Source organism: Haliotis asinina, chromosome 7, assembly GCF_037392515.1.
Source record: "Haliotis asinina isolate JCU_RB_2024 chromosome 7, JCU_Hal_asi_v2, whole genome shotgun sequence".
Lineage (NCBI taxonomy): Eukaryota > Metazoa > Mollusca > Gastropoda > Lepetellida > Haliotidae > Haliotis > Haliotis asinina.
The window spans coordinates 61355247-61382086 of record NC_090286.1 but is presented as its reverse complement, the minus strand read 5'-3'; the positions used below and the strand labels follow the sequence as shown (position 1 = coordinate 61382086).

At 38.7% G+C, this 26840-nt stretch overlaps 2 protein-coding genes across 6 annotated transcripts in view; one reads left to right on the top strand and one right to left on the bottom strand.

The window, feature by feature from the left end:
- LOC137291711 (replication termination factor 2-like) overlaps nucleotides 1–26840 on the top strand; it is a 559227-nt gene that overhangs the window by 243468 nt on the left and 288919 nt on the right. The window lies entirely within an intron of this gene.
- LOC137291705 (phosphatidylinositol 3-kinase regulatory subunit gamma-like) overlaps nucleotides 1–26840 on the bottom strand; it is a 151240-nt gene that overhangs the window by 26485 nt on the left and 97915 nt on the right. For all 5 annotated transcript variants that reach the window (XM_067823153.1, XM_067823152.1, XM_067823155.1 and 2 more), the window contains 3 exons: nucleotides 21306–21371; nucleotides 3912–3959; nucleotides 1794–1897 (listed from right to left, as the gene is read on the bottom strand). In XM_067823153.1, the coding sequence (XP_067679254.1) occupies nucleotides 1794–1897; nucleotides 3912–3959; nucleotides 21306–21371 (218 nt within the window). The remainder of the gene's footprint in view (nucleotides 1–1793; nucleotides 1898–3911; nucleotides 3960–21305; nucleotides 21372–26840) is intronic.

The following is a 26840-nucleotide window of genomic DNA, read 5'->3' as shown; positions in this document are numbered from 1 at the left end:
TGCAGTGTTTCTATATATACTCTTCAAAAAAGTAGGGGATCTTTATTTTTTTAATTTATGATTAAAAATCTTTAGATTTATTGGAGTCAATCAATGTTGATATGATAGTATTTAATGTTTTGAGAGTGCATCACCATTTGCACTTCCCTACAACCATAGTTATTTGGAATGTAGTCGTTTTTGAAACATCATTGGTGTATGGTATAAAATTTGCATGCATACGATTTTCATCTTAAAACAAATGACTAGAAACAAACACTAACAAATGTGTGATGCAAGATGAGTGTCAACATTAATGTGATTAAAGTGATTTCTCGACCTTCTTGAAAAAATGTCAAAATCAAGAATGGGACCCCATATACATGTATGGGGGTTGCTGTTTTGTGCATGTGCATATCATGCGTTGTGTTTAGGGTGGTAATTGAGGGAAATGGTGGTGCATTCATAAGATGTCTGTCCTTGAAACGTTTGTTAACGTTTACACTTCCTATCCATATTGAAATTTCATTATGCCCTACTTTTTTTGAAGAGTATATATGAAAATGTTGAACCCCTGCGTTTATATACCACACCTAGCCAAGGTCTACATCTCGTACATAAACTTCTTCCTGAATCAATGTACCACACCTAGCTGAGGTCTACATCCTGTACATAACCTTCCTGTAACAACATATTACACCTAGCTGAGGTCTACATCCAGCACGTAACCTTCTTCCTGTATTGATATACCACATCCAGCCGTGGTCTACATCCGGTATATAACCTTCTTCCTGTATCAGTATACCACACCTATCCGTGGTCTACATCCAGTATGTAATCTTTATTCTGCATCAACAGACCACACCTAGCCATGGTCTACATCCACACTATAACCTTCATCCTGTATCAATATAACACACCTAGCTGAGGTCTACATCCTGTACATAACCTTCCTGTAACAACATATTACACCTAGCTGAGGTCTACATCCAGCACGTAACCTTCTTCCTGTATTAATAATATACCACATCCAGCCGTGGTCTACATCCGGTATATAACCTTCTTCCTGTATCAGTATACCACACCTATCCGTGGTCTACATCCAGTGTGTAATCTTTATTCTGCATCAATATACCACAGCTTGCCATGGTCTACATCCACACTATAACCTTCATCCTGTATCAATATACCACACCTAGCTGAGGTCTACATCCTGTACATAACCTTCCTGTAACAACATATTACACCTATTCCTGTATCAATATACCACATCCACCTGAGGTCTGCATTCAGTAAATAACCTTCATCCTGTATCAATATACCACTCCTAGCCGAGGTCTACATCCACAATATAACCTTCATTTTGTATCAGTATACCACACCTAGCTGAGGTCTACACTCAGTATATAATCTTTATTCTGCATCAACTTACCATACCTAGCTGAGGCCTACAACCAGCATACAATCTTTATTCTGTATCAATATACCACATCTAGCTGAGGTCTACATCCAGAATATAACCTGACTATACTACAGTGTGTGGCTCTGGGGCAAGACTTTTCACCTGGTCATACTACAGTGTGTGGCCCTTGGGCAAGACTTCTCCACTGACAATACCACAGTGCGTGGCTCTGAGGCATGACTTCTCACCTGACTATACTACAGTGGCTCTGGGGCAAGGCTTCTCACCTGACTGTACTAAAGTGTGTGGCCCTGGGGCAAGACCTCTCCACTGACGATACTACAATGTGTCACTCTGAGGCATGACATCTCACCTGACTATACCACAGTGGCTCTGGGGCAAGACTTCTCACCTGACTATACTCCAGCGTTGGTTCCAGATTGGTAGCCTTCTCCCTTGTGCAGTGAGAGTTGCTGACAGTCCCAGAACACAGAGTGTGGCAGCACTTTCCACAAGCTGAAACAAAAACATAACATATGTATAACAACCCCGGAAGGCACAACTGGCTACTTGGAAGCAGGATGCCTGTATTTCAGTCACTACACACTCCCCTTGATCAGTGTTCTGAACACCCTGCTTGATATGTCTCATCACACATAGAGTACACCCTTGCACACTTCTACTCCCTGATTGTACCCTGGAACCTGCTGCCTGATTGTATCTTGGAACCTGCTCCCTGACTGAATCCCGGAACATGATGCCTGATTGTACCCTGGACCATGCTCCCTGACTGTATCCTGGAACATGCTCCCTGACAGTACCCTGGCACATGCTGCCTGACTGTATCCTGGCACATGCTCCGTGATTGTATACTGGCACATGCTCCGTGATTGTATACTGGCACATGCTCCTTAACTGTACCTTGGTCATACCCCCTGACTGTAACTGGACATGCACCCTGATGGAACCGAGGACATGTCCTGACTATACAGTTTTTTGACAGACTGTTTCAGTCTTGACATAAACTGTTCCCTGTTTTTCCAATATCTGAAGTGTATTTTCTTTCCTTAACAACACTATCGCCATAGTGACATCAAAGACTACCTCGGAAATAGCTCTCTGGAACAGGATGTCAAAATGGCATTTTGCCCAATACCTACATCCAGGCAATTAGCAAGTCGGATCATCCAAACCAATTATCCTATACTTTGACTGGTTTTGAAAACTAAGCACCTGGTGTCACGAGACCTGAGAATTTTAGTTAAAAACTTGGCTCAATCATAATTGAATAATGATCAAGAGAATTGAGTGAGGTAGCTTTATCAAATACAAATATCAGCTCAATAAACCAGTTCAGTAAACTTGGCATAATGATCAGCTGAATATACAAAGGGGGTCATGTAGCAGGAACTACTTTGAGTAAGTTTATACAAACATGCTGTGGTTAGCTTCATAAATATCGACCAACATCTACAAAGTTACTTGGTAGTCTCCCTACAACGTCACTGCTGCAAATCATTTAACAATTTATTGTAAAATCATGTTCGATGCAGGGCCTATGAAGTTAGCAATAATACGTAAAAACTCAGGTGTTGATACTATGACATACTGATTATTACCATCATACCAAATGCTCAGACACTAATATTAGAATTCCCATTGTATGATTCTTTTACCCTATAAAAAACGTGAATTTGTTTCGTAATATCCTTTTATTAAGAAGACTATCACACTAAGATGTGAACTTCACAGGGAATGTCTCCTGGGACTGCCTGACAACATTCATGAAGGAATACAGGGACTCGTGCTGGCTGTAGCTATAGGCCGCACAATAAACATTTTCATCAGCTAAACCATAATGTAAAAAAACAATGGCTCCAGGTCAGGCGAGCAAAACGTATTAGAATATAAAAAACCTAACCTGGCGGTCAAGGTACCTGTGAGAAAAAAACACACATTGGACTGTGACTTCAAGTTATCTCTATGCATATGCAAGAACACAAGCGTTTTGGGGCTTTAGACTTTTCGAGGTGTTGAACATTTGCTACATTATAAGTGAATGTTTCTGTAATACTCGCTTATTCAGTGTATGGTCAGGTACATCTTGTGTGTTATGTATCATTTTGAAAAAGGATGGGGCGTGTGATTGGTTGAAAGGGAGTTAAATGTGTTGGTACAGTTAAGCTACTCTTATTACCGAGATGTGTTTGGTAACAGTTGGATAAGACGACGGAAATCCAACCTGTTAGTTTCCTTCAACGCAAGTGGTCAGGCAGACACTGTCGTATTCATTCTAGCTCATGCACTCATGGGCAGGAAGTAATTGTTGAATATGAATTAAAGTTGGCTATTTATAAATGGGTACCAAATTACAGTGAATCATAATTAGATCCAAATTCAGTTACACAATTAGTCTCATTTCATAAGAAAGTCATTTTCACAGGAAGAATGTTTTACAATATTTCTTGTTTGTGAATAAAAACCTGCACATCAAAGTTTATTGTAAACCAAACAAGGATTAATTACCCACCTTCACACTTCTTCCCTACTTTTGTGGTCCCCCATATGTAGTCATTGCCTGAAAATGAGGAACAGCTTGTTAACTTGAGAAAACAGACAGCAACATGTCACTTCCTTGTGGACACGCATAGGAACAATTCAGAACCTTGTGGACACCAATTCATTAGCCTGTGGATGCTTTGATGAACAAGCCATTAGCTTGTGGATGTTCTGATGAACAAGCCATTAGCTTGTGGATGCTCTGATGAACAAGCCATTAGCTTGTGGATGCTCTGATGAACAAGCCATTAGCTTGTGGATGCTCTGATGAACAAGCCATTAGCTTGTGGATGCATATGTGAATAATCAATTTGGTTGTTGACACACTTAAGAAAATTCCATTAGTCTTGTGAAAGGCACAATCCTTCATAATGTGCTCATACAGTGACAGTTTTGACTTGTAATCTCAGAGGCACAATCAACAAGCTTGTGGCACACAGAGGAACAATCCATTATCATTTGAACAAAAAGAACAATCCCTTAATATGTTGATACAGATTCCTTTGTAAACACACAGAGGAACAATCTATTACCTTGTAAACATATACAGGAACAATCATTGTCATTTGAAAAAAAGGAACAATCCACTATATTGTTGACAGTCTACAATCCATTCACATGTGAACAGAACAACAATCCATTTCCTCGTAAACATATACACAAAAAGAACAATCCATTGTCCTGTGGACAGGAGCAAAACCCAATCAGTTGTAAGCACACTGGGGAACATCCATTAGCATGTGAAGAGAGGAACACTCCACTTCCTTGTTGGCACAAAATCCGTTCGTTTGTGGACACACAGAGAACAATCCATTAGCGTCTGTTTGTGTGAGTTAACAAGCATAAGATCAGCATATGTTATTTAACATTTCAAACTTGAATATACATGTGATGGTATCATTCTGTTCAAAACATGTTTAGGATGACAAAATATTTACTATAAACACATGAATTGTTGTATGGACAACTAGTGCACATCTGGAACAAATGAACAACTGATAATTTCAGGAAAAATAGCTCATAAGGTAGTTCCCAATTCCAAGATGATACTGGTTTGGAACACGGTTTGTCTTAGCCAGGTGTCAGCACCTCTTGCCTGGGTGACCACCTGACTTTTCAGACAAACACAGGCTTCACATTGTCAGTCCCCTCCAGAGGGAGAAGGGGGAGGGTGGAGAGGCAGGAGGGTGATGACCTCTGTCCAGAAGGTCAGTAGGTGAGATACTGGGTATTACCTACGCACTGACCTGATCAAACCCCTGGGTCAATTCAAGCATTGTAGTAGCAAGCATGGTGACAGGTTTCCGATACACCTGTTCACGCGCCTGACGTCATTCATCAACATAGATTTTTCCACATTCTGTCGATTTTCACAGCAGGTGACAAGATCAGAGCAATGGATTCTCAAAAAATGCATTTACTTGAATTATGATAGATGTGATCTATTGTGCACCTTAATGATTTTACAATAATTCACAGCACATTGACATAAGTGATGAAGAAGAAATAAATCAGTTGTTGGTAAACTTATCATATTGTATCATATTCAATAAATTGCAAAAACTGGTACACCTACAGAATACCAGATATCTACCAGGCATATTGTTTAGTGTCACGTCACCCTAACCCTAATCCTAATCCTAAACCACACTCCAACCCAAAACCTAACCCCAACCCCAACCAAAAGTAAACTTGCTTGCCTTCAAAAGTGGTTTCTGTTATTTTGTAGTCTTTTGTAGTAACAGAAGCAAAGTGTTTGTAATTGTTTATTTTCTTCACAAATTTAGGCTCCTCCCTACATTACTTTATTTTTCAAAGTTTCCAGACAGAATATTCTTATACTCAGACTACCATACAATTTGGATACAATGACATCTGTCAACCAACATGTAGCACAGACACACAAACTACACTATTGTGCATGTCTTCACATAATATATGACTCTGTATCATCTGTTCACACTTTTTTCCCCCATCACTAAATTTCAAGCGGAAAATGGACAAAGATGAACAACATCAGTACAGTACTTTAAAGGTGGGCTGTTACATAACTAACAAATCTGTTGCCCGATACTGTAATAAAATGCATCAACAAAATTTGAAAGCAGTTGAAACTGAAGTTGTCTAAATAAAGTCTAGACAGTTATAGACAGTTATAGACAGTTATAGACAGTTATACACCAGCCAGTTTGGTGAGTCTAAACAGATCTAATATATGTTAGGATGTATGGTCGTCTGTCACAATAGTTTTTGGTGTTTGTGTGGGAAATAATAAATATTATTTAAAGATTGGTCTAAACATTCTCCAGGGTGCTTTCAGTCCAGAGCTCTTTATACACAACCCCAGTATTGCAGCATTGATCAAGTTAGTAGTGAAAAGATGTAGAACACTGAGGCATTCAGGATGAATATTTAATCAAACTGTAAAGTTACATTGGGTTACATAACTCAGGAAATAATGCAATCAGCTCTCCTGAGAGAAGTTTGTGAAAACAAAGTCCTACATATTTGTTGACACACAAACACGTAAACACTAAAGCAACCTTGCAGATGCATCCCTTTATGGCCAAAATAAGACAGAAAAATGTTATTAGATGTCCAACCATCTGTTCATACATTGCATTTTCTGTAAATGTACATACAAATTATAACTGTTTCCACTAGGTTTCTCTGTTTCTCAAAGCCAACAAGGATGCCATGACTTCTTTAATGCAAACTGTTTCACTGGAAAGCTTTTACATAAATATCTATATTTATACCACGTAACATTCTTACTCTTACAGAACTGGGTCACCTGGGTCTCCTGAGCATGACATTGGTCACTCCTCAGGTGACATTCAGGAACATACAGTCTGCGTCTACAAACTGTACTGTAGACACTATTGTTGATGTGACTTCTCATGGAGAATATGTCACTACTGTCAGTTGCTTCATACAAAAGCAGCTAATAGTAAATTTGCCAGATAATACACCTTTTTTGTATGAAACACAACTAGCATCACTGGGATGATGGCAGAGCCGTGTGGTTTAGGCATTTGCTTGTCACGCCAAAACCCGAGTACAATTAATCACATGGTTACAACATGTGAAGCCAATTTCTGGTGTCCCCGGACGTAATATTGATGGAATACTGCTAAATGCAGCATAAAACTGAACTCACTCACTCATCAGGAAGCTAGACACATCAGTGTCAGCATTAACCTATACACAGAGATTACTATCCAGTTATATTTGAAAATGCTGACTAAATATATCAGGCACATTAACAAACTCTTCAACAACTTCTTTGCATATACAAATCATAAATGAAAATGTAACATTTTGCTTCTCAAATGCATTTTATTAATTTAGTTTTCTAGTTAACATAAATATTGTTATATCAATATGGAAGCTTTTAAATCTGGTTTGGTTAATCAGTAAAAGCTAACCTAGAAAGATATTATTTCAAGATTCGACATGCATACTGTTCTAATATAGGAGCCACATATCAGTGGCAGATGTAATTATCAGATAAGTTCCCGAATTAGACTGCTTATCTCCCGGCACCTTTCTTGTAATGTGGGTCACCATGTCATACCCTGTCTGGGTAGGGTGTGTGTCTCCTACTGCCCTGGGAGGGAACCAGGCCATGCAACATGACTGGGGAAGGAGCAAGAGAGAGAGGTAATAAGAGGGAGTGAGGAAGGGATGGATGGCCAAAGATGGGCTGTGTTCCTGGCTCTGTAACAAAGACAGAGAAGAGAGGTTTGGTCATGCAAATGTTCCTCCCTCACAACAGCACTGTCCTTTTTGGTCACAGAATTGACAAGCTGACCACTGCATTAATGGTAAACAGTCTGGAGTGGGGGACAGGAAAGAGACAGAGTACAGTTGAGACTTCTCATGACCTACACGTACACACATCATAAGAGATTAGATGTGGGTGATAACAGACATCATATACCCTGTTCATACATCATAACACAGTCAAGCTTTAATATGTATTCTTCAGCAGGCTAGATACACATGACTACAGGTGTTCTGAGTAAAACCAGTAGTTAAAATACATGGGTTTCAGGGGGTCTTGTTTCATTTGAATCAAAGTACAACCATATTTATCTAAGAAAAATAGGTTGGGTGGCAACTGAACCTAGAAAAAACAACAACACAGGAATATATGTTTAATCATTCTTGAAAAGATATTTACCTACTCCTAACAATGTATCTCACCTGCTTGACAGAAGCATGGTTCCATAGCTATGAGTGGATGAGGTACATGTTCCCTCACCAGCAGGGGTAGGTACAAATACCAGTCAGTATCCCATGTCATCCAAATGTCACCCTTTAAACACAAAGTCAGTCACCAGATCCCAGATTAATTATCCAAGCCACTGGCCACAATCTCTTGAATATCCTGTGGTCGGCAATAGTGACCACACAGCATGACCACAGACAGCAGCACAGTTCACTGCAGGTAGCAGACGGTAATCATAAAGCCAGCTAGCCTTTATCACAACTTAGATAACTGGCCTAATTTTCACTGGAAGTGTCCACCATAGTATTTTTGTTCGACTTGATAGAGTCTAACGCAGCCAGAATGTATGTGTGTCTGTGCATCCTACAGGTCAGTTGGATGGACAACGGTCATAGTCCCTAGCTAGCAGCAGTTTCTTTCCATATTGATTAGCAACAGCTGATTGTGACAACCAAACCACAGATGTAAGCAGTCTTCTGATTGGTTGGTTAACTGCTACATATGCATGATCTTACAAGGTTAAGGATGTTTCTTCCCCTGTGGAGAATGTAGAGTGAGATAATGTACACAAGATAAGATTGGACTTGTTTCTTGGCAGGAAGATAACCGCCTTTTTAAATGAAAGAGCAGATATGAATGGAGAGAAGCCCTGAAACTGTTTGAAAGAATCCTTTTTCACAAACTAAAAAATGTTTATTGCATTAAAGTGTTTTCTCACACGGAAACTAAGAACACTAAATATGTCAAGCATGAATGCATGTTACTGTTCCAAAGAAAAGTAGAACCAAAATGAACCCTAAAACCTTACCAATGAAATATTTACTTGAAAACTTTACTTATTATTTACTTAGCATAATCATAAGGATATATATAATCACTGACACACTAATAATCTGCTTACAGGCTCATGTTCCGTACTTGAATTAACAATATGAATTCTAAACATTTTAAGACATGATTGTTAAAGTCTGTTTATAATCCAATGTTGTACAAACATTCATTGTGTTTATGGCAAGACACATTCTACAATATTCAAGCCATATGACAGCAGTCTGTGTACAATCAAGTCAGGACCAGACAATCCACTGATTGACATTATTCAAGCCATATGACAGCAGTCTGTGAACAATCAAGTCAGGACCAGACAATCCACTCATTGACATTATTCAAGCCATATGGCAGCAGTCTGTGTACAATCAAGTCAGGACCAGACAATCCACTCATTGACATTATTCAAGCCATATGGCAGCAGTCTGTGTACAATCAAGTCAGGACCAGACAATCCACTCATTGACATTATTCAAGCCATATGACAGCAGTCTGTGTACAATCAAGTCAGGACCAGACAATCCACTCATTGACATTATTCAAGCCATATGACAGCAGTCTGTGAACAATCAAGTCAGGACCAGACAATCCACTCATTGACATTATTCAAGCCATATGACAGCAGTCTGTGAACAATCAAGTCAGGACCAGACAATCCACTGATTGACATTATTCAAGCCATATGACAGCAGTCTGTGTACAATCAAGTCAGGACCAGACAATCCACTCATTGACATTATTCAAGCCATATGACAGCAGTCTGTGAACAATCAAGTCAGGACCAGACAATCCACCGATTGACATTATTCAAGCCATATGACAGCAGTCTGTGAACAATCAAGTCAGGACCAGACAATCCACTCATTGACATTATTCAAGCCATATGACAGCAGTCTGTGAACAATCAAGTCAGGACCAGACAATCCACCGATTGACATTATTCAGGCCATATGACAGCAGTCTGTGAACAATCAAGTCAGGACCAGACAATCCACTCATTGACATTATTCAAGCCATATGACAGCAGTCTGTGAACAATCAAGTCAGGACCAGACAATCCACTGATTGACATTATTCAAGCCATATGACAGCAGTCTGTGAACAATCAAGTCAGGACCAGACAATCCACCGATTGACATTATGAGCATCCATCTACTCAAATGAGAAGAAATGATCTGCTTCAGCCTGATGACCAACACCTGAACCATTGTTATTATGATGATGTTCATGAAGTTGTGAGATGGTGACAATCAATAATTACAATACTAATACTTGAAAATTTTTTTTTTTCATTCTAGACCACCTCCCTGCCCAGACTTGCAAATTGAGAACGCATCATGTCACCTCCAGTTTTTCAAAGTAACATACTTCACATGCGTCCTGTCCAGACCCAACTCCCTGACACTGGCCTCCTCAATACAACTTCTGGACATCCAAACATTCCTCAAGTCTCAGTACAAAAAGTTGATCTTTTTGATAAGGCTGCACATTCCAACACTATTACATAAATTCTGGATGGATTACTTCAATGGATAGCAATGGAATCAACATGTCTACAAATATGTGTGTGTCGTACTTACAATTCTCTAGCACATGTAACACCTTTACACTTGGGCTCTGGACTGTCATAAACTTCCAGATTTAAAAGGTGTGGACAATCCAGTAGAAAGCAAGTTCTTGCAATTGATGCTGGACACTTGCAAACAATGTGGTGAGGAAAATTATGAATTCATGATTATGTTCCTCTGCTCTAAGCAGCATTAGCATTATATACTATATATAGATACTACTGGACAACATGAAGTCATGACAAACATATGTCTAAATGGGTTGAGACTATTTTGAACGATCTTACCATGAGACCCATGTATACAATGATGACCTGGCCTCAGTCCAGTACACTGTGAACTCTCGCATGTTAGCGGCAAATAAATCATGTCGTTCTGGCTTGGCACAATGGCTACCATCTAGTCGCATATGGTATTCATGTCAATATGCAATAGGTTGAGGCACTGTGTGTACAATCACTGTGAAAGTTGTAGGAGAGTAGGTTAATGATAATGATAATGATACAGAGACTACAGGGTCATCTAGTCAACTTGGGGTGTGGTTATATCTTTTCTGGTTGCATAAAATATTACATTAGTAACAAAAAGGGCACACTTTCATGCACTTTTTTTCGTAACTGAAGCCTATAGCCAATATCCTGAATAATTCATGAAAATACCTACAAGCAACAAAAATAATCCTTTTTCGTTGATGCAGTTTTAAACTTATAAACAAGATGATTATAAAGTTCTGGCTTGAGAAAGAAGAAAAGGGGAAATTAAAAACCAAATAGTCAATGAATTCCAGAGATGAAATGATTCATATTTGACTTTGTCCAAGCATGAGGGAGACGGGGAAGTACAGTAAGGGACTGTAGCTCCTGACAACCGTACGATCTGCGTCATGAAGCACAAGCAGCCATTATCTGTCAGCTACCACGTGAAGCTGCCCTGCCGATGACGTTAAGGTATTGATTGATACAAAGCACTTCACATATCGACAAGTGCCGATCAGCTGATTGCAATTATCTTTGACGCAAAGCGAAACCTTTCTTTGGCAGGACTTAATGCAAGGTTTTCTGAGAGGGACCATGTTTCACCTCACAAACATACATGATGTTGAGAACCTACCAGGTCCCTGCTGACGTAGGGAAATACTGTGTGTTTGCACAATTAAAACTTGATTCAAGGTAGTGCGGGCATTCACCTCAAGTGTAAACATGTACTGCCTGCCATGTCTGAAACGTCACCTGATGCCACACTTTCCAACCTATCCTTGGTCATTGTCTTGATGAATCTAGCCTAACCCAACATCTTCATGTTAATTAGAAGCGCTTTTGTATCTGTCAACTGTATTACAACATATGTAAAACAAACATAGTATGATCATATCAAAACAAAAAGACTTCTGTGAAATAAATATATGTAAATTAAAAAAAAACATTTGTTGGAATGAAAACCGTTTCTTCCAGCATCTTTGGAATACAATGGAACATATTCGAGTAAAAACACAACATTTACACTATCTACTTCAAAGTAACAGTGGCACAACAAAAGGACAACACTAGTAAGTGATTAGGGCAACAGTGTCCTACATCAATAAGGTATTAGGACATCAATAGTACAACATAAGGACTTGTTAGAACTGCTGTGTCCTCTATCAGTGAGGAACTAGGACATCAATGGGACACAAGGAAATCATTAATACAACAGTGTCCTACATTAATAAGGTATTAGGACATCAAAAGGGCTTGTTAGGACTGCTGTGTCCTATATCAGGACATCAATAGGACAACACAAGGACTCACTAGGACTGCTGTGTCCCATATCAGACAGGTACTAGAACATCAATAGGACACAATGAAATCATTAATACAACAGTGTCCTACATCAATGAAGAACTTAGACATTAATAGGACAACACAAAGGAATCATTAGGGCAAAGGTGCCCTGCATTAATGCAGTACTAGGACATTAATAGTGTCACACAAGGGAATAATTAGCACAACACTGTCCCACATCAATGGGTACTAGGCCATCAATAGGACACCAGGTGATGATTAGGACAATAGTGTCCTACATTAATAAGGTATTAGGACATCAACAGGACCACACAAGGACATTATTAAGACTGCTGTGTCCTTTATCAGAACACCACCCAAGAATGCAATGAGAGCCTTCCAACCTCAGTGAGACATGATGCTGTGGCCTCTCGACTGCTCATTTGAAAATGATAGATGTTGCACACTATAATCCAGACTTGATGCCTGCTGATAGAAATGGATGACAATATCTTGGCGGCATTTGGATAGATGACCTAAACTGTCACGCGACAAATCCTCATTCCCATACTAAAGTGAAGGGAATGTACCAGAAGACCACAGTGCAGCCCATCACATGACCAGGTGGATGTGAGAGAGTCCATCCATGTTCCATCCATTTGAAAGTCTCATGCAAATATTTATACATTTATGGATAATGGACCAGTTTTATCTTTCTTTTATCAAGGTTCAATCTTCTTGTAGATTATTGACTTCCTGATAAGGAGATTAAAAGTGTTTCTTCTGAAATAAACCCTTTAAAAATATAGAGGAAGGAATCAGAAATCAATACTTAGCTTGTAATATAACCAGACATGCCTTGGGCTCTATCTATAGAAATGCTGAGTGATTATATGCATGTTTATAACAATACCCATAAAAGGGCCAATTTCTGACAAATAATCAGAAACATGAAAACAATCATCAGATTTCAATGACTGTCAATAATTCTCACACATATGACAGTTATGTTCACCTGAAAGTAATAATGAGGGTATTAATTCAAGAGTCATAAAATGAAAAAATCTTACCAATTATTAGAACTACACTCCCCATTTTGAAAGCATCTGAGACACAAGAGCACCAGTGACTATTTGTAACATGTCTGCCACAGCAAGCTATTTATAGACACACGTCTGCACACACACACTATCTTGCTGCAGATGCATGTCCACGTGGGCGTGCACTGTCCATGAGTCAGACAATGTGCAGGGCAAGCATGAGTGTACATTTTGAACTTTTCATCCAATTGTCACAGACTTTCTCATTTGTGATCAATTAAACAATTTGAGATTCTAACATTGTCTTAAATGTTGGCATGATGAATCATAGAACTCAGTGTGAACACCTTTTTCCTCAACCCAAATCAACCAAAATGCTTTCAAGTTATGTTTGAGTTGTATTACGTGTTCAAAAGTACATTCTTTTCCTTCTGATATTGTGTGTGTTCATGCACGTGGGAAACATGACCAATAGTGACAACATACACAAATTTTCAAATGACAATAGAGGACATTCCATTCAGTCTTAATTTACAAGACCCTCAAATGTGACAGAGATGACTGATCAATGGAGTTCTTTATCCATTGTCAGAGAAGAACTTCAACACAGACGATATCCCTTGTTCCTCTCTATAGTAAGGAATAACATTTAATATTTCACCTGATACAAATATATCCTAACTATGACATCTATAACGTCTGAGGAGGCATAATACAATCAGCCCCTCATTTTATAAATTCTGAATAACATGTAATGTGTGATATATTGGTTAATAAACATCATTCTTTCCCAAGTCAGGCACAACAAACAATGTTATTCAAGTCTACCTAATATCTTCACCTGTCTACCCTACCAAAACCACCATCATCTAACCCTATCTTTTTAACAGAACCACAATTCTCTACCCTACCAAATCAAATCTACTCCACTGACCTTGTATAACCCCTGCCCCCCTCCTCCCACACACACCTTCCCTAGCTAGTTCACCTCATCAATGGGCCCTGACAATTGGTACTCAGTGAGGTGGAAATTTGCCCAACCCTTGCCTAGTCAACATAATAGCCGAAATGTCACTGATAACATCAGATTTTTCTCTAATATTTTTCTACTCATTGAAGCAGCACATTGAGCAGGACGTTAAATTCTAACAAGTTGATATAACATGGTGAGCTGCTGGATGTATCATTCCATCTGTCCTATTCTATAGAGATGTATTTGATAGCAGTAAACTGGCCCTTGCTACCTCCACCATAACCTGTACAGTCCACAGAAGCCAAGCAAGCAGATCAAACGGATGTATTCAAAAGATAACAAAGACCTTATCTCAACTTCATTCTTTTGTTTCTTTGAATGACATTTTAAAGTTGGGAAGTACAATACAGAACAATGTTAATGGATAATAACTTCTTTTATTTATGAGTGCGATGTTTCGATACAGATTCTTGTACTGCTGTCAAGCATGAAAGTTTGTCATCCATAAAGTGTGTTCTATGTTCTCTCTTTTGTGTTAGAAGACTTTCTTCCTCATGTGGCAATTTCAATGTTTTTTCAAATAATTATTTCTGTATTCAGTCGTGTCACTGGCAAAGTTAATTAGATTTTCTGTTAGCAAGTTTAATGGCAGATATAGACTTAATGTCTCAAAACCAAGACTGTAGGTAGAGTGAATGTTGCTTTGTGCCACATTGACTGATTGATTGATTGATTGATTGATTAATTGAGTGAGTGAGTGAGTGAGTGAGTGAGTGAGTGAGTGAGTGAGTGAGTGAGTGAGTGAGTGAGTGAGTGAGTGAGTGAGTGAGTGAGTGAGTGAATTTGGTTTTACACCGCTTTCAGCAATATACTTGCAACACCGTGGTGGGGGACACAAGAAATTGGCTTTAAACATTGGTTGTTTCTATCAAAATCATATATATTCAGAGATTAAGTTTTTTGTCTAACCTCTGGGGTTGTTAGTCAGAACAAGAATCCACACTGACAACAGTGTACCCGGCAAATCATCATCTACTCGACTTACACAGCAAATAAAGGACACCAAGGAACTGACATGGCATCTCCACAGACTGAACACTTCATGTGAAATTAACTGAAGACAATACAAGACAAAAGCAAATAACTGTCAGTCCTGGTGTAGTTTTATCAGTCAGTCAACCAATATAGTGATTGCTTCAATCACAGACAGAGAATGACGCCATCTTTCATTGTCTTGTGTACCAGGCATTAATCATGTCCGCACCCATGGTTACTATGGGCACCTGGCTGAGGAGAATCAGTTCCTCTTGGCTTCACCAAACGAACAGACAATAGACATGGTTTCAAACTCAGTACTATCCAACTTGTATTTTTGAGTTGTGTGTGGATGTAAATGTTCTGTGAAATATAATATCTTGTGAAATGAATACCCATTTAGGCTTATCCTACAGCAGGGTTAAAAAATTCCATTCCCTAATTACAGACAGATTCCATTTGGTGTAAAGACAAAGTAATTGTGAAAATAATCTAAATGGACAACTGAAAGCACCATGGGTCTGTTGAAAGGGAATGCATGGCCTGTTTTCTCCAAAGAATAAAAAATCATTTCATATTTGGTGCTTCAAAATTGGGCAGCTTGTAAAGCTACATATTGTAGGTACAATTCATTCTTTCATTTTCACAAATAGTCATACCAAAGATAAAAATTGTTTCTCAGGCATTCTTTTCAAAAGTAACGAGAATAGCTGTACTATGTAAAAACATTTTGATAAAAAAATAAGGTGATGAGGGAGGAATACATTTCTATTTTTGTTTTCTCTCAGAAATACAGCGTGGCAAGTTTAGCATGTTTATGAGTTGTAGACTAAGTCACACTCGTTCTCACAGACACTCATTCTAATAGTGGACAAATGGATGATCAGGATGTGGCCTTGTCAAAAGTCAAAAGGCAATAGGCAATGAAAATTTGTATCTAGCACAAGTAAAAGTGACATGCTGATGCCCGACAAAACATTTTCTTATTTAGCACAAAACATTTTCTTCCTTAGCCTATGTTCATGTTGATATTTCCACAAATGTGGGCTTTAGTACATTTTTCGGCATAGTGGGAAAATTTTCTTTGGTTTTCATCAATGTTGGCGATTGTAGAGGAAATATGGCCTCGCTGGACTGAGATTGTGTAACTAGCAAACAGTGTGTGACTTGCATCTTACACAAGTCAATGTTACTGTCCTTTGCCACCACCAGTAAACTTGTGATTTCAGACATTGCTAATTTAAAGAAAGTTTCCATTTCCCTTCTAAAATATCACAATCAAAACAACAAGAAAATACCCATATAAATAACCACCTTCCAAGTGGAACCTGGACATATTCCATGTTCTGTATATTGTCATTTATTATTCAAGTTGATAAAGTTTCTTTGATCTATTCAGTCTTTACAATGCAGCAATAGCAGGTGAAGGTATAGAATACTTCTGCAGACGTTTCTAACTTATAAACCTTGCACATGACCAGTCATGAAAAGGCCATTGTACCTGTGTCCATCACTAACTGGACAATGAGGCAGAAGGCTGTTTCCTGCACCTTTACAATTCACCAGGGATTATTGATTTCCTGGTCACTTGACACTGGACAATACCAATTGATACTGCCTGCTGCCTCACAAACGCACTCGTACTTGGCTCGTGGATGGCATGCACTTTTCTCCAATCTATTCATCTGATCGGCCAAAGCCTATTCATCTGATAAGGGTCTAATGGGCAAGACTGACCACTCCATCAATTCATCATGCCCCAAGGCTGATAGGTCCGACAAGAAGGGTCAAAGGGAGGTTACTAGGGCAATAGATACAGGTCGCATACCACTATGAAGACAAGAGGCAGCACATGCATGGGCCATTGGCAGCTGGATCCAATATCTGCTGGACTACCCTCCTTCAAGTCCCCTGAACTTTTGAACCTACCGGTACAACACAATCTACTGTGTATACACTCTGGAATGTCAGCGACCTCTCTGACCTTCACATCAACTGTACCTGCTCATTGTTGATTGGTTGGGACAGGTAAAACTGACACTTGAACGGACTACTACGAGCAAAGAATGATGACAGCAAGAGGAATTTCAACAGAACACCCTTCATCATTATAAGGTATCTCAGGAAGCTGCTGGCACATTGAGCTGCTTCCATCATCTCTATCACACAACATGGAGAGAGAAGGACTGTTCCACGATCAGCAATTCTACACTGCTTTTTGCTGTGACTGTTAGTCTGCCAATCAGATCATGACAAGATGTATCCTAGAAAGCCCATGCAAGTGTACATTTCCCAGTTTCAGTTTACTGAAATGAAGAAGCCTTGGGGCCTCTTTTCATTATATTTCATTTTTTTCACTAACTGAATTATTTGTTTTTCTGTTAAAAATAGACTCATTTCAGAGACTAGTTGTTTGTCTTAATGAGTGTGTGAGTGAGTGGGAGGGACATTTACACATCTTTGGACAGTAATCCTGGGTTCTAGCTTTAAGTGAGTTGAGTTGAGTTTTATGCTGCTAATAGCAATATTCAGTATTCAGTATTCAGAGACACCATAATTGGATTTCATAAGCTGTGCCCAAGCATGTGGGGAATCGAACCCAGGTCTTCAGCGTTACAAGCTAATTCCTTAAACTCCATGAGCATGTAAAATGGAAAGGGAAATATATGGGGTTTGTTTTTCATTAATAGACAGTTTTCCTTTTCTAATTTTTGTAACATTCCAAAAGTAACTACTAATCTTCTACAAGGGAATGAGACAACATACAATTATATATTTAGTATATACAACTTTATGAGTTATGTTAATCGACATGTACTTTCTTTATTATATGTAAATTCTTTTGGCAGATAAAACAAGACAGGGCGAGTGTTCCCTATAACTACGTCATAAATTAATCTTCCCAGGAAAAACTAAAAATGGATATCAGTGTTTAAAGGAACACATACAAGCCTCTGTGAAATGGCACACATCTTCAACCACTTCAAAGGATCCAAAGCATGAATTTGGCCACAAGGGAAGTTGAAGGTCAGTGAGGTCATGTTATCCACACTCTTACTGCTTCTTGAATATTGGATTGACTCGGTCAACTGGGCAGTTAGTTATTGACCGGCAATAACTCCAATCATAGGCACAAGCATGATCAATACTACAGAATGACATTTATTACAGTAGCTGTGGCTGCTACTTAATTCCCTTATCTAAATCAACTTGGAAGCATCACATGAACTTTCTACAACCAGTTCACTCCATGGTGTACTCTTAAGGAAGTACTGTATCAGACCTATGGAAACTAGGATATGAATGGTTTCTACACAGCGCTGAATGTTACAAAACTTTAGAATTCAGAATATATATGTCAAGATGAACAAACAATGAATTATGTCATTAAATTTAAGGATTTCAGAATCTATATCATCTACACACCATTTATTCAGTAAAAGTAGAAGAGGATGTTGAAAAGTAGATATAATCTGAGTCCCTGTAGTGACATTAATAGAACATACTGGCCTCAATGAGGCAGTTGGGTGTAACTCACACTATATTTCCATCATGTCAGAATGGTCACAGGTTATACATCAGACTAACACTGAATTGCTTGATACAAGAATCAAACCCTTTTCAATTGAAAAGGAGCCCTCTGAGACCAGACATTCAAAACCCGAGGAAAACTAGACTTGCTTTGTTTGTAAGTACTACAGAGAAGGCTTGGCAGAAGGCAAAATAATTTGAGTTGTGGACTGTGAGACTGACTAGTTATACATGTGTCCTGGTGCTGATGGAAGGAGAGATCCTGGCTCATAACGGCAGTGCCACTCTGCACCATGAATGGCAGCATCTCAGAACAACTATGACCCAGCTTCAATAGGAAATCTCACAAGATTGATGAACTACTCAGAAATGAACCCTTAAGAACAAAGGATTACATTATAGCAGCTGTCAAATTGTCTTTTTGAACATTACATATTGTAACCTTTTCTGGTGTGCTCCATGGTGATATTGTTGAGACATTGCTAAAAGCGCCATGGAGCCATGCTCACTCCCTCATTCACTAAGTGCTGTATGACAGAAGTATTGGCATGAACCTGACGGTCCCCACCGACACTGCCAGGATACTACATGCTGCATGACAGAAGTATTGGCATGAACCTGATGTTCGCCACCGACACTGCCAGGATACTACATGCTGTATGACAGAAGTATTGGCATGAACCTGACGGTCCCCACCGACACTGCCAGGATACTTTATGCTGTATGACGGAAGTATTGGCATGAACCTGACGGTCCCCACCGACACTGCCAGGATACTACATGCTGTATGACAGAAGTATTGGCATGAACCTGACGGTCCCCACCGACACTGCCAGGATACTTTATGCTGTATGACGGAAGTATTGGCATGAACCTGACGTTCCCCACCGACACTGCCAGGATACTACATTCTGTATGACAGAAGTATTGGCATGAACCTGACGTTTCCCACTGACACTGTCAGGATGCACAGTACAAAACAAATATCCTGTTACACTCCACAGTGCTCAAATACAAAACAGGAAAAGAACTGAAATGACAGAAATATTTCACCGACTCTCTATTTTTTAAACAATAAGCACAAAATCTGAAACAATACACACAAAATCTGAATTCAATCCCAATTCAATCAAGTCCCAAATTCCCCACAACTTCGAAAATCAAACAAGTCTGATGTTAAATAGTCAATGACAGTTTTAAGGATGAAACTGATGATGTAGGTTTATGATTAATACCAAAGAGTTCATGAAAACATTCAACACAATTACTATGGACATACATGTTACATACACCAGCTGGCCTTGTGTGTGAGTGAGGCCAACAGGACCATTGTCCCAGGACACAGGTGGGCAATGACTAGGTGAAACAGGGGTGAAGAGTTCATCCCAAGCCATGAAGACAAGCACAATGTATCAGCTGTTGATAACAGCCTCAGGCAATACCGTCTAACAGCATTATCAATCATATCAGTCAGTTTTTACCACTGATTATTGGAAATTGGTGGGGTAGTATAAAATAGGGGGTGTAGAGTGGGGGACATGGAGCCCCAACTTACTCCACACTTACTACACCCATATTCCTCACTCACTCCACCCATATTACATCTATATTCAAAACTCACTGCAGTTATATTCCTCACTCACTGCACCTATATTTCCCACTCACTGCACCTATATTCCCCACTAATTGCACCCATATTCCACACTCACTGCACACATATTCCCCACTCAAAGCACCCATACTCCACACTCACTGCACCTATATTCTGTGTACACTGTGCCCTTATTCCACACTCACTATACCCTTATTCTGCACTCACTGTATCCATATTAAACACTCACAGTACCCATATTCAACACTCACTGTACCCATATTCAACACTCACTGTACCCATATTTCCCACTCACTGTTGCCACATTCAACATTCATTGTTCCCATATTCCCTCTTACTATACCCATATTCAACACTAACAGTACCCATATTCCCCACTCACTGTACCCATATTCTACACTTCTGCTTTATGGTCCTCATTGGATTTGTATAACAACTATCAAACGTTACGGCTCCAGACAAGACCACTTCATGAATAATGTTCTACCTTGGTCTCACAGTAGATGCAGCTGCCCCTTGTTGCATTATTGGTCTCAGATGGTGAGTGTCAGTTACATCAATTAAGTTTTGATTGAATAAAATCCCAACAGCGGTTGAGACTGTGAATACCTTAGGTGTATAAAGATGAGATACAACCAACGAGGCGACCTGTCTGTACAACCTAGTCACATCTCAAGTGAGTATCATGGACCATGCAAGCCCAGGCCCAAAAGGGACCAGGCAGTGTGAAGTAAAGGCAGCTTACAGCCACTCTACAGCAAATGAACGAAAAGCATATACTTACAGTTAATGCACAAGACAGGCTTGACGAAGTAGACATCAACCAGACGGTGGGGGATCTTGGGAGGACCTGGAACAAAATCAAATGGCCATTTGAACAAACATAGGATTTGGGTTGTTTGTAAGTATATTTCTGACTTAAGACAACTGCAGGTTTGTGACACCCACAACTTATTACTAATTTCTTCAGAATGTATATATCATCAATATGTAGACATTATCTACACCTGTGCCTTGAATATGACAGTTCAAATTCACTGACAGATTGTTCGCTTAACCTATGTAAAACAACACCTGAACATTAATAAATCAAAAGTCACCTACATATAGTGTGTCATCTTCAGTTACAAAACCTATAAAAGAAACCACGAACAAAATAGGTCACCCAGACATTTAAAAAACATACTACTGGTATGCATGGTCTTAAGTTGAAATGACAGAAAGTCGGATAAGGAATTAATAATAGCTGGACAATCATGCAACATTTCCATTAACCATGGTTATTGGAGAGTCTGGCTGCACTGTTAATGATGTCAGATATAGAACACCTTGGGTAGGGTCTTAGTGGATGAACCCACAGACCAACTAGATAAAAATAGACAGGATCAATACATGGAGATGGAGCCCACTTTGCCAGCTCAGTTCAGACAAGAAATTCATCATGGAGAAGTACAGTAGAACGTTAGAGAGTATGGAGTCTTACTTGAATTGTTCATGTCACTAATAGTAACTAATTTGTACTCGGTGTGTCTGTGGTATACACCATTGTACACAGGTTGTAAGGGGTTTATCAATGGCACATCTAGAAGTCTATGCCATTTCATAAGAAGCCAGTCACCTATTTAGGCCATCTTCACAGATGGGATTATTGTAAATTATTGTTGGAACTAATCAGGATACTTATTATACATTTTACATTACATACAGCAACAACACTCACTCACATACGATCACCTGTTTTTGGCTATGCATACGATGGATTATTACTGTAAATAGAGCCACTGACATGTCTTAAAGTTGTCTTTAATGTAAATATTGACATGTCCTGGAGGTAAGTACTAACATGTCTTTAAGGTATTGAGTATTAACAAGTCTCAAAAGTAAGTATTAACATGTCTTTAAGGTATTGAGTATTAACAAGTCTCAAAAGTAAGTATTAACATGTCTTTAAGGTATTGAGTATTAACAAGTCTCAAAAGTAAGTATTAACATGTCTTTAAGGTATTGAGTATTAACAAGTCTCAAAAGTAAGTACTAACATGTCTTCAAGGTATTGAGTATTAACAAGTCTCAAAAGTAAGTACTAACATGTCTTCAGGGTATTGAATATTAACAAGTCTCAAAAGTAAGTACTAACATGTCTTCAAGGTATTGAGTATTAACAAGTCTCAAAAGTAAGTATTAACATGTCTTCAAAGTATTGAGTATTAACAAGTCTCAAAAGTAAGTACTAACATGTCTCTAAGGTATTGAGTATTTACAAGTCTCGAAAGTAAGTATTAACATGTCTTACATGTCAGTAAGATATTAATGATATTAAACATGAAAACAAACTTGGAAATGTTAGCCTCATGAACGTCCTTTAAGATTTCAGCTGTTTTGCTGACTAAGTGCATATCTGAAACCAATTTCCTCCAAGCACATCAGTTTCTATGCATCCAGCCAACCTTAATACCCAAAGACAAGATCAACTACTGTCCAACTATGCCCAATCCTCCATGACAATCAAGTTGACCTCATTTCTTCCTTCAAATGGATCCAATGGTTTGTCCCAAAAAATGTTAACAAATTGATTTTTCTATTTCCAGACAGGCCAACAATGGCATACAGGCTTGGAGATGTGCCACCAGCTCAAATTATTGGAGGCAAATATCACAAGTCGAGAATCCTTAATTCTTCAGAGGACTTCTTTATATATAAAGGATTAATCGCTGGAATCCTAGCTCAGATCAAAGGGCCAACTCGCGACATAACAGAATAGAGCACTCATGTGGGGACAGATTCTTGTTTGTGTTATTTTCTTCCTAGTTCCTAGTGATATGTTTTATAGATTACCATACCAGTAAGTTTTCTAAATGTGCTATAATTCATTTAAAAGACGTAATGTGGAATAACTGACTGAAGATATGTACCACATGTTAATGATGTGATGACCCCAAGCAGGCTGTACACTGAGTACATACACACCTTATATCGGTATATGAACAGAGAAAACATGTACATATTCCATAATACCTTAATTCAAATGGGGTTTGAAATTAACTCTTTCAAGTGGCAAATCCTATTTTGCCATCTGAAAAAAAACAAAACAAAACAAAACAAATCACAGTAGCAACACCTTGCTATCTGTTTTTTTTAGTGAAACCGTTTACAATCATCAGGAAAATTACCGATACTAGTATTTTGATTCCCAAACCACAGCTTTTGTTGGTCATTTACACATTGTCAAGTCACATAATTGTGACAGAAAACCAGTAAACTCACTGTGCAAGCACATGCATCATTGCCTGAAGCAAAAGGGTAATAAGAGGTCGTTTGCTAGTTGAAGTAAAGGCACCATTCTTGTATAACCTGATAAATACCAGCATGCAGAAGTACGTATCACTCTATGAACTCATCGTATCATGCAGCTTATGCTTCTGTTTTCATATCAAACGTAGAGTGGTCAAAACTAAAGTTAGATTTGTTCATGACTAAAATATTCAATTGTCATGTATTTCATCACTGTCAATATAAAAGTTCAATTTAATCATGACTAAAAACATTAATTATTGGAAGCAATATGTAAGAATGGTTTTACCAGGTAAGGGATTTTGCTACATTTTCATAAACCAGTTAGCAAGTGTTTGCTACTTCCTAAAAAGAGTTAATTTTGAAAAATGTTCCATGTCAACTGTGACATCAGCAAAGAAAAAGGTAGTTTTTCTTAATCAACAGAAAAAGGTTGTCTCTGAGTCACAACAAAGTAAGATAATTTTTATATCATATCTGGCTGCCGTTTGGACAACTGCCCTACAGATGGTCATCCAACATGTCTGCTAACTGTACCTCCTGGAGAAGGAAGAGAAGGCCGTTCACTGTAACAACACATGAAACAATCCTAGTTCATTAATTAACCCTTTATTGATGTTAATAAATTGTTCTGGATCTCAATGGCATATTCAGCAATCTTTCAACATTCAGAGATATTTTTGCTCTTCTTGAAAAGATACTATATTATCCAATGACCTTATCAACTGGGATGGCAACCCTATTTTAGCCCAGTTAGTATTTTAGTCAAACACTGATGCAAAAATAAGTAGTTTTTCACCAAAAGTAGTATAAACTTTCCTACAGAATTTTCATAATTAATTATTAATAAATAGATATTGCAAGGACTATTAAAAGGTGTGTTTCTTAAAATGACACAAATTTCTTGTCAAAAAACCCAGAAATGTACTGATGACAATTCAGTTGAATATTCAATATTGAGTAGTGGGCAAGACTGGTGTGATATGCTATGCCCTTTCCTGGTGTTCCTTGTTGACTCTATGTTGTTGAAAGCAGCACTAAACCTAAACCTGCACTCACAACGTAAGCAAGGTACCTACACAAAACCTGTAAAATGACTTATCAAACAAATCAAACACCTGTAAGCTGATGATGGATAACAGCATTTTGACTGGCTGTAATACAGACAAGCAGCACTCATGTCCACCTGCAAGGCATGGGTTACCACTATCAGCTGTGATTAACAATAAAATCAGGTACACCTCCAATCTGAGGCCTACTTGCCACTAAAGGTAGAGGTCATAGGTATTTGTGCTACCTGTGTTGGAGACCTGCCAACACACACGCTATACCACCCGACTGACCTGCATGACTGATACATCTACACCCACCACTATACAACAATGGGCTGTTTCTAAACTACCTGTACTGTTGGCTTAATCTGCTGTACTTTCTGAAATGAGGAAAATATTCAAGAGCACCCAGGCTTGGCTGTATACTATTGTGAGGGCTGCTCACTTTATATTCTATCAAACTGCCAAGGTATTCATGTTGATTCTATGCTTTAGTTTCCTTAGCTTGTACCTTTTTCAAAGTTGGACAATTGTAATTACAAACTGAAGTGTGGTGTCACTGCACAAATGTAATGCCTTGGCCAAGCAGGGTTTCATCCCCATTTTTCTGACACAAGATCATTTCAAGTCGGATCAATACTATTGAAAGATCTATTACCTTCTTTATTTGTTAAGTGGTTTCTGAAGGATATATCTCTAGGAAGTGAAAAGATGTACAAACATGCACTTGACTTATCTTATATGTTTAGATGATATACTCATGTGCCTCATTGCATGCATCATACATTTCAAAGGGACATTTCTTTTAATTTATTAAATCCAGAGAAATGGCTGACAATATATTAGTAAGAGGTAACAACACATAGTAGTTAAGTGCGTGTCTGTCACACTCAAGCTCCAGGTAAAAATTATGTGTATAACACCTTTACGTCCTTGACATCAGTATCTATGGAAAATTGCTAAAAGAAGCATAACACATTCATATTCATGAGGTAACAAGTTACTGTGACAAAAGTCAAAATGGTTGGACGAATGCTGCCATGTGAGGGTGCTCAAAACATGAATATTTACCTTACTTCACACATAAATAGCGGTTTTTGATTGGCTGTTTACTTTCCTACTGTTCCCCTCAATGTACCCCATTTACAAGTGAACAACATTTCATGCACCCTGCTGGCAAAGGCAACCCATTCGGTACTTGATGACAGTATTTCTTCATTCCAAATAACACTGACATTTGTCTGATGTATGGAAATTACCAATGTTTTGCAATTGCAAATCGATGGAAGGGAGATACCTCTAAATCTGTTTCTCTTGTAAGCAAAATCTAGAGATGGCTACAAAAAGATTTGTACCCTTGCTTCAAACAATTGAAAATTAACATTAAGGTGTTTGGTAAGATAAATACGTTTGTTCACAGGTCCCTCAGGGCCCATGGGTTAATGTACCCTGATTGTTTATGTGCCCCTCGCCCTTCAGGTTTCCATGCCATCCTCGTGACCAGTGAGCAATTTACAATGTCTTCACCCAGACATAAGGTGATCAGGATACCTTACCCATGGCACTGCTGTTGCTGCTGCTGTTCTTGTCCCTAACACAACAATCATTTCTCCAATAAAGAACAGACATAGATGAACAAGCTATGTCAGACGTTATCTGCATATACAGTTGGCTCCCTTAGTTTTAAGGATCCTGTGCAGGTGGGTCTCAATCCAACATTCACCTCAAACTGGTTTGGCCTGACAGCACCATACATGAGCTTTTAACAAAGACTTAATCAGTCCAGGTCTGTGTGCTTGATGTCTCTATCTGGTACATACAGATGTTGTATGCAGTGATTGTCTTCTCTCTGTCAGTCCACAGATTGAACAAGGTAACATGTGAGACTGTTATTCACCATGTCAAGCTTCCTAAGTGAAGGGCGGACACAAGGAAACACACCGAGCTGACAAGTATTGTGATGTGACCATCCACAC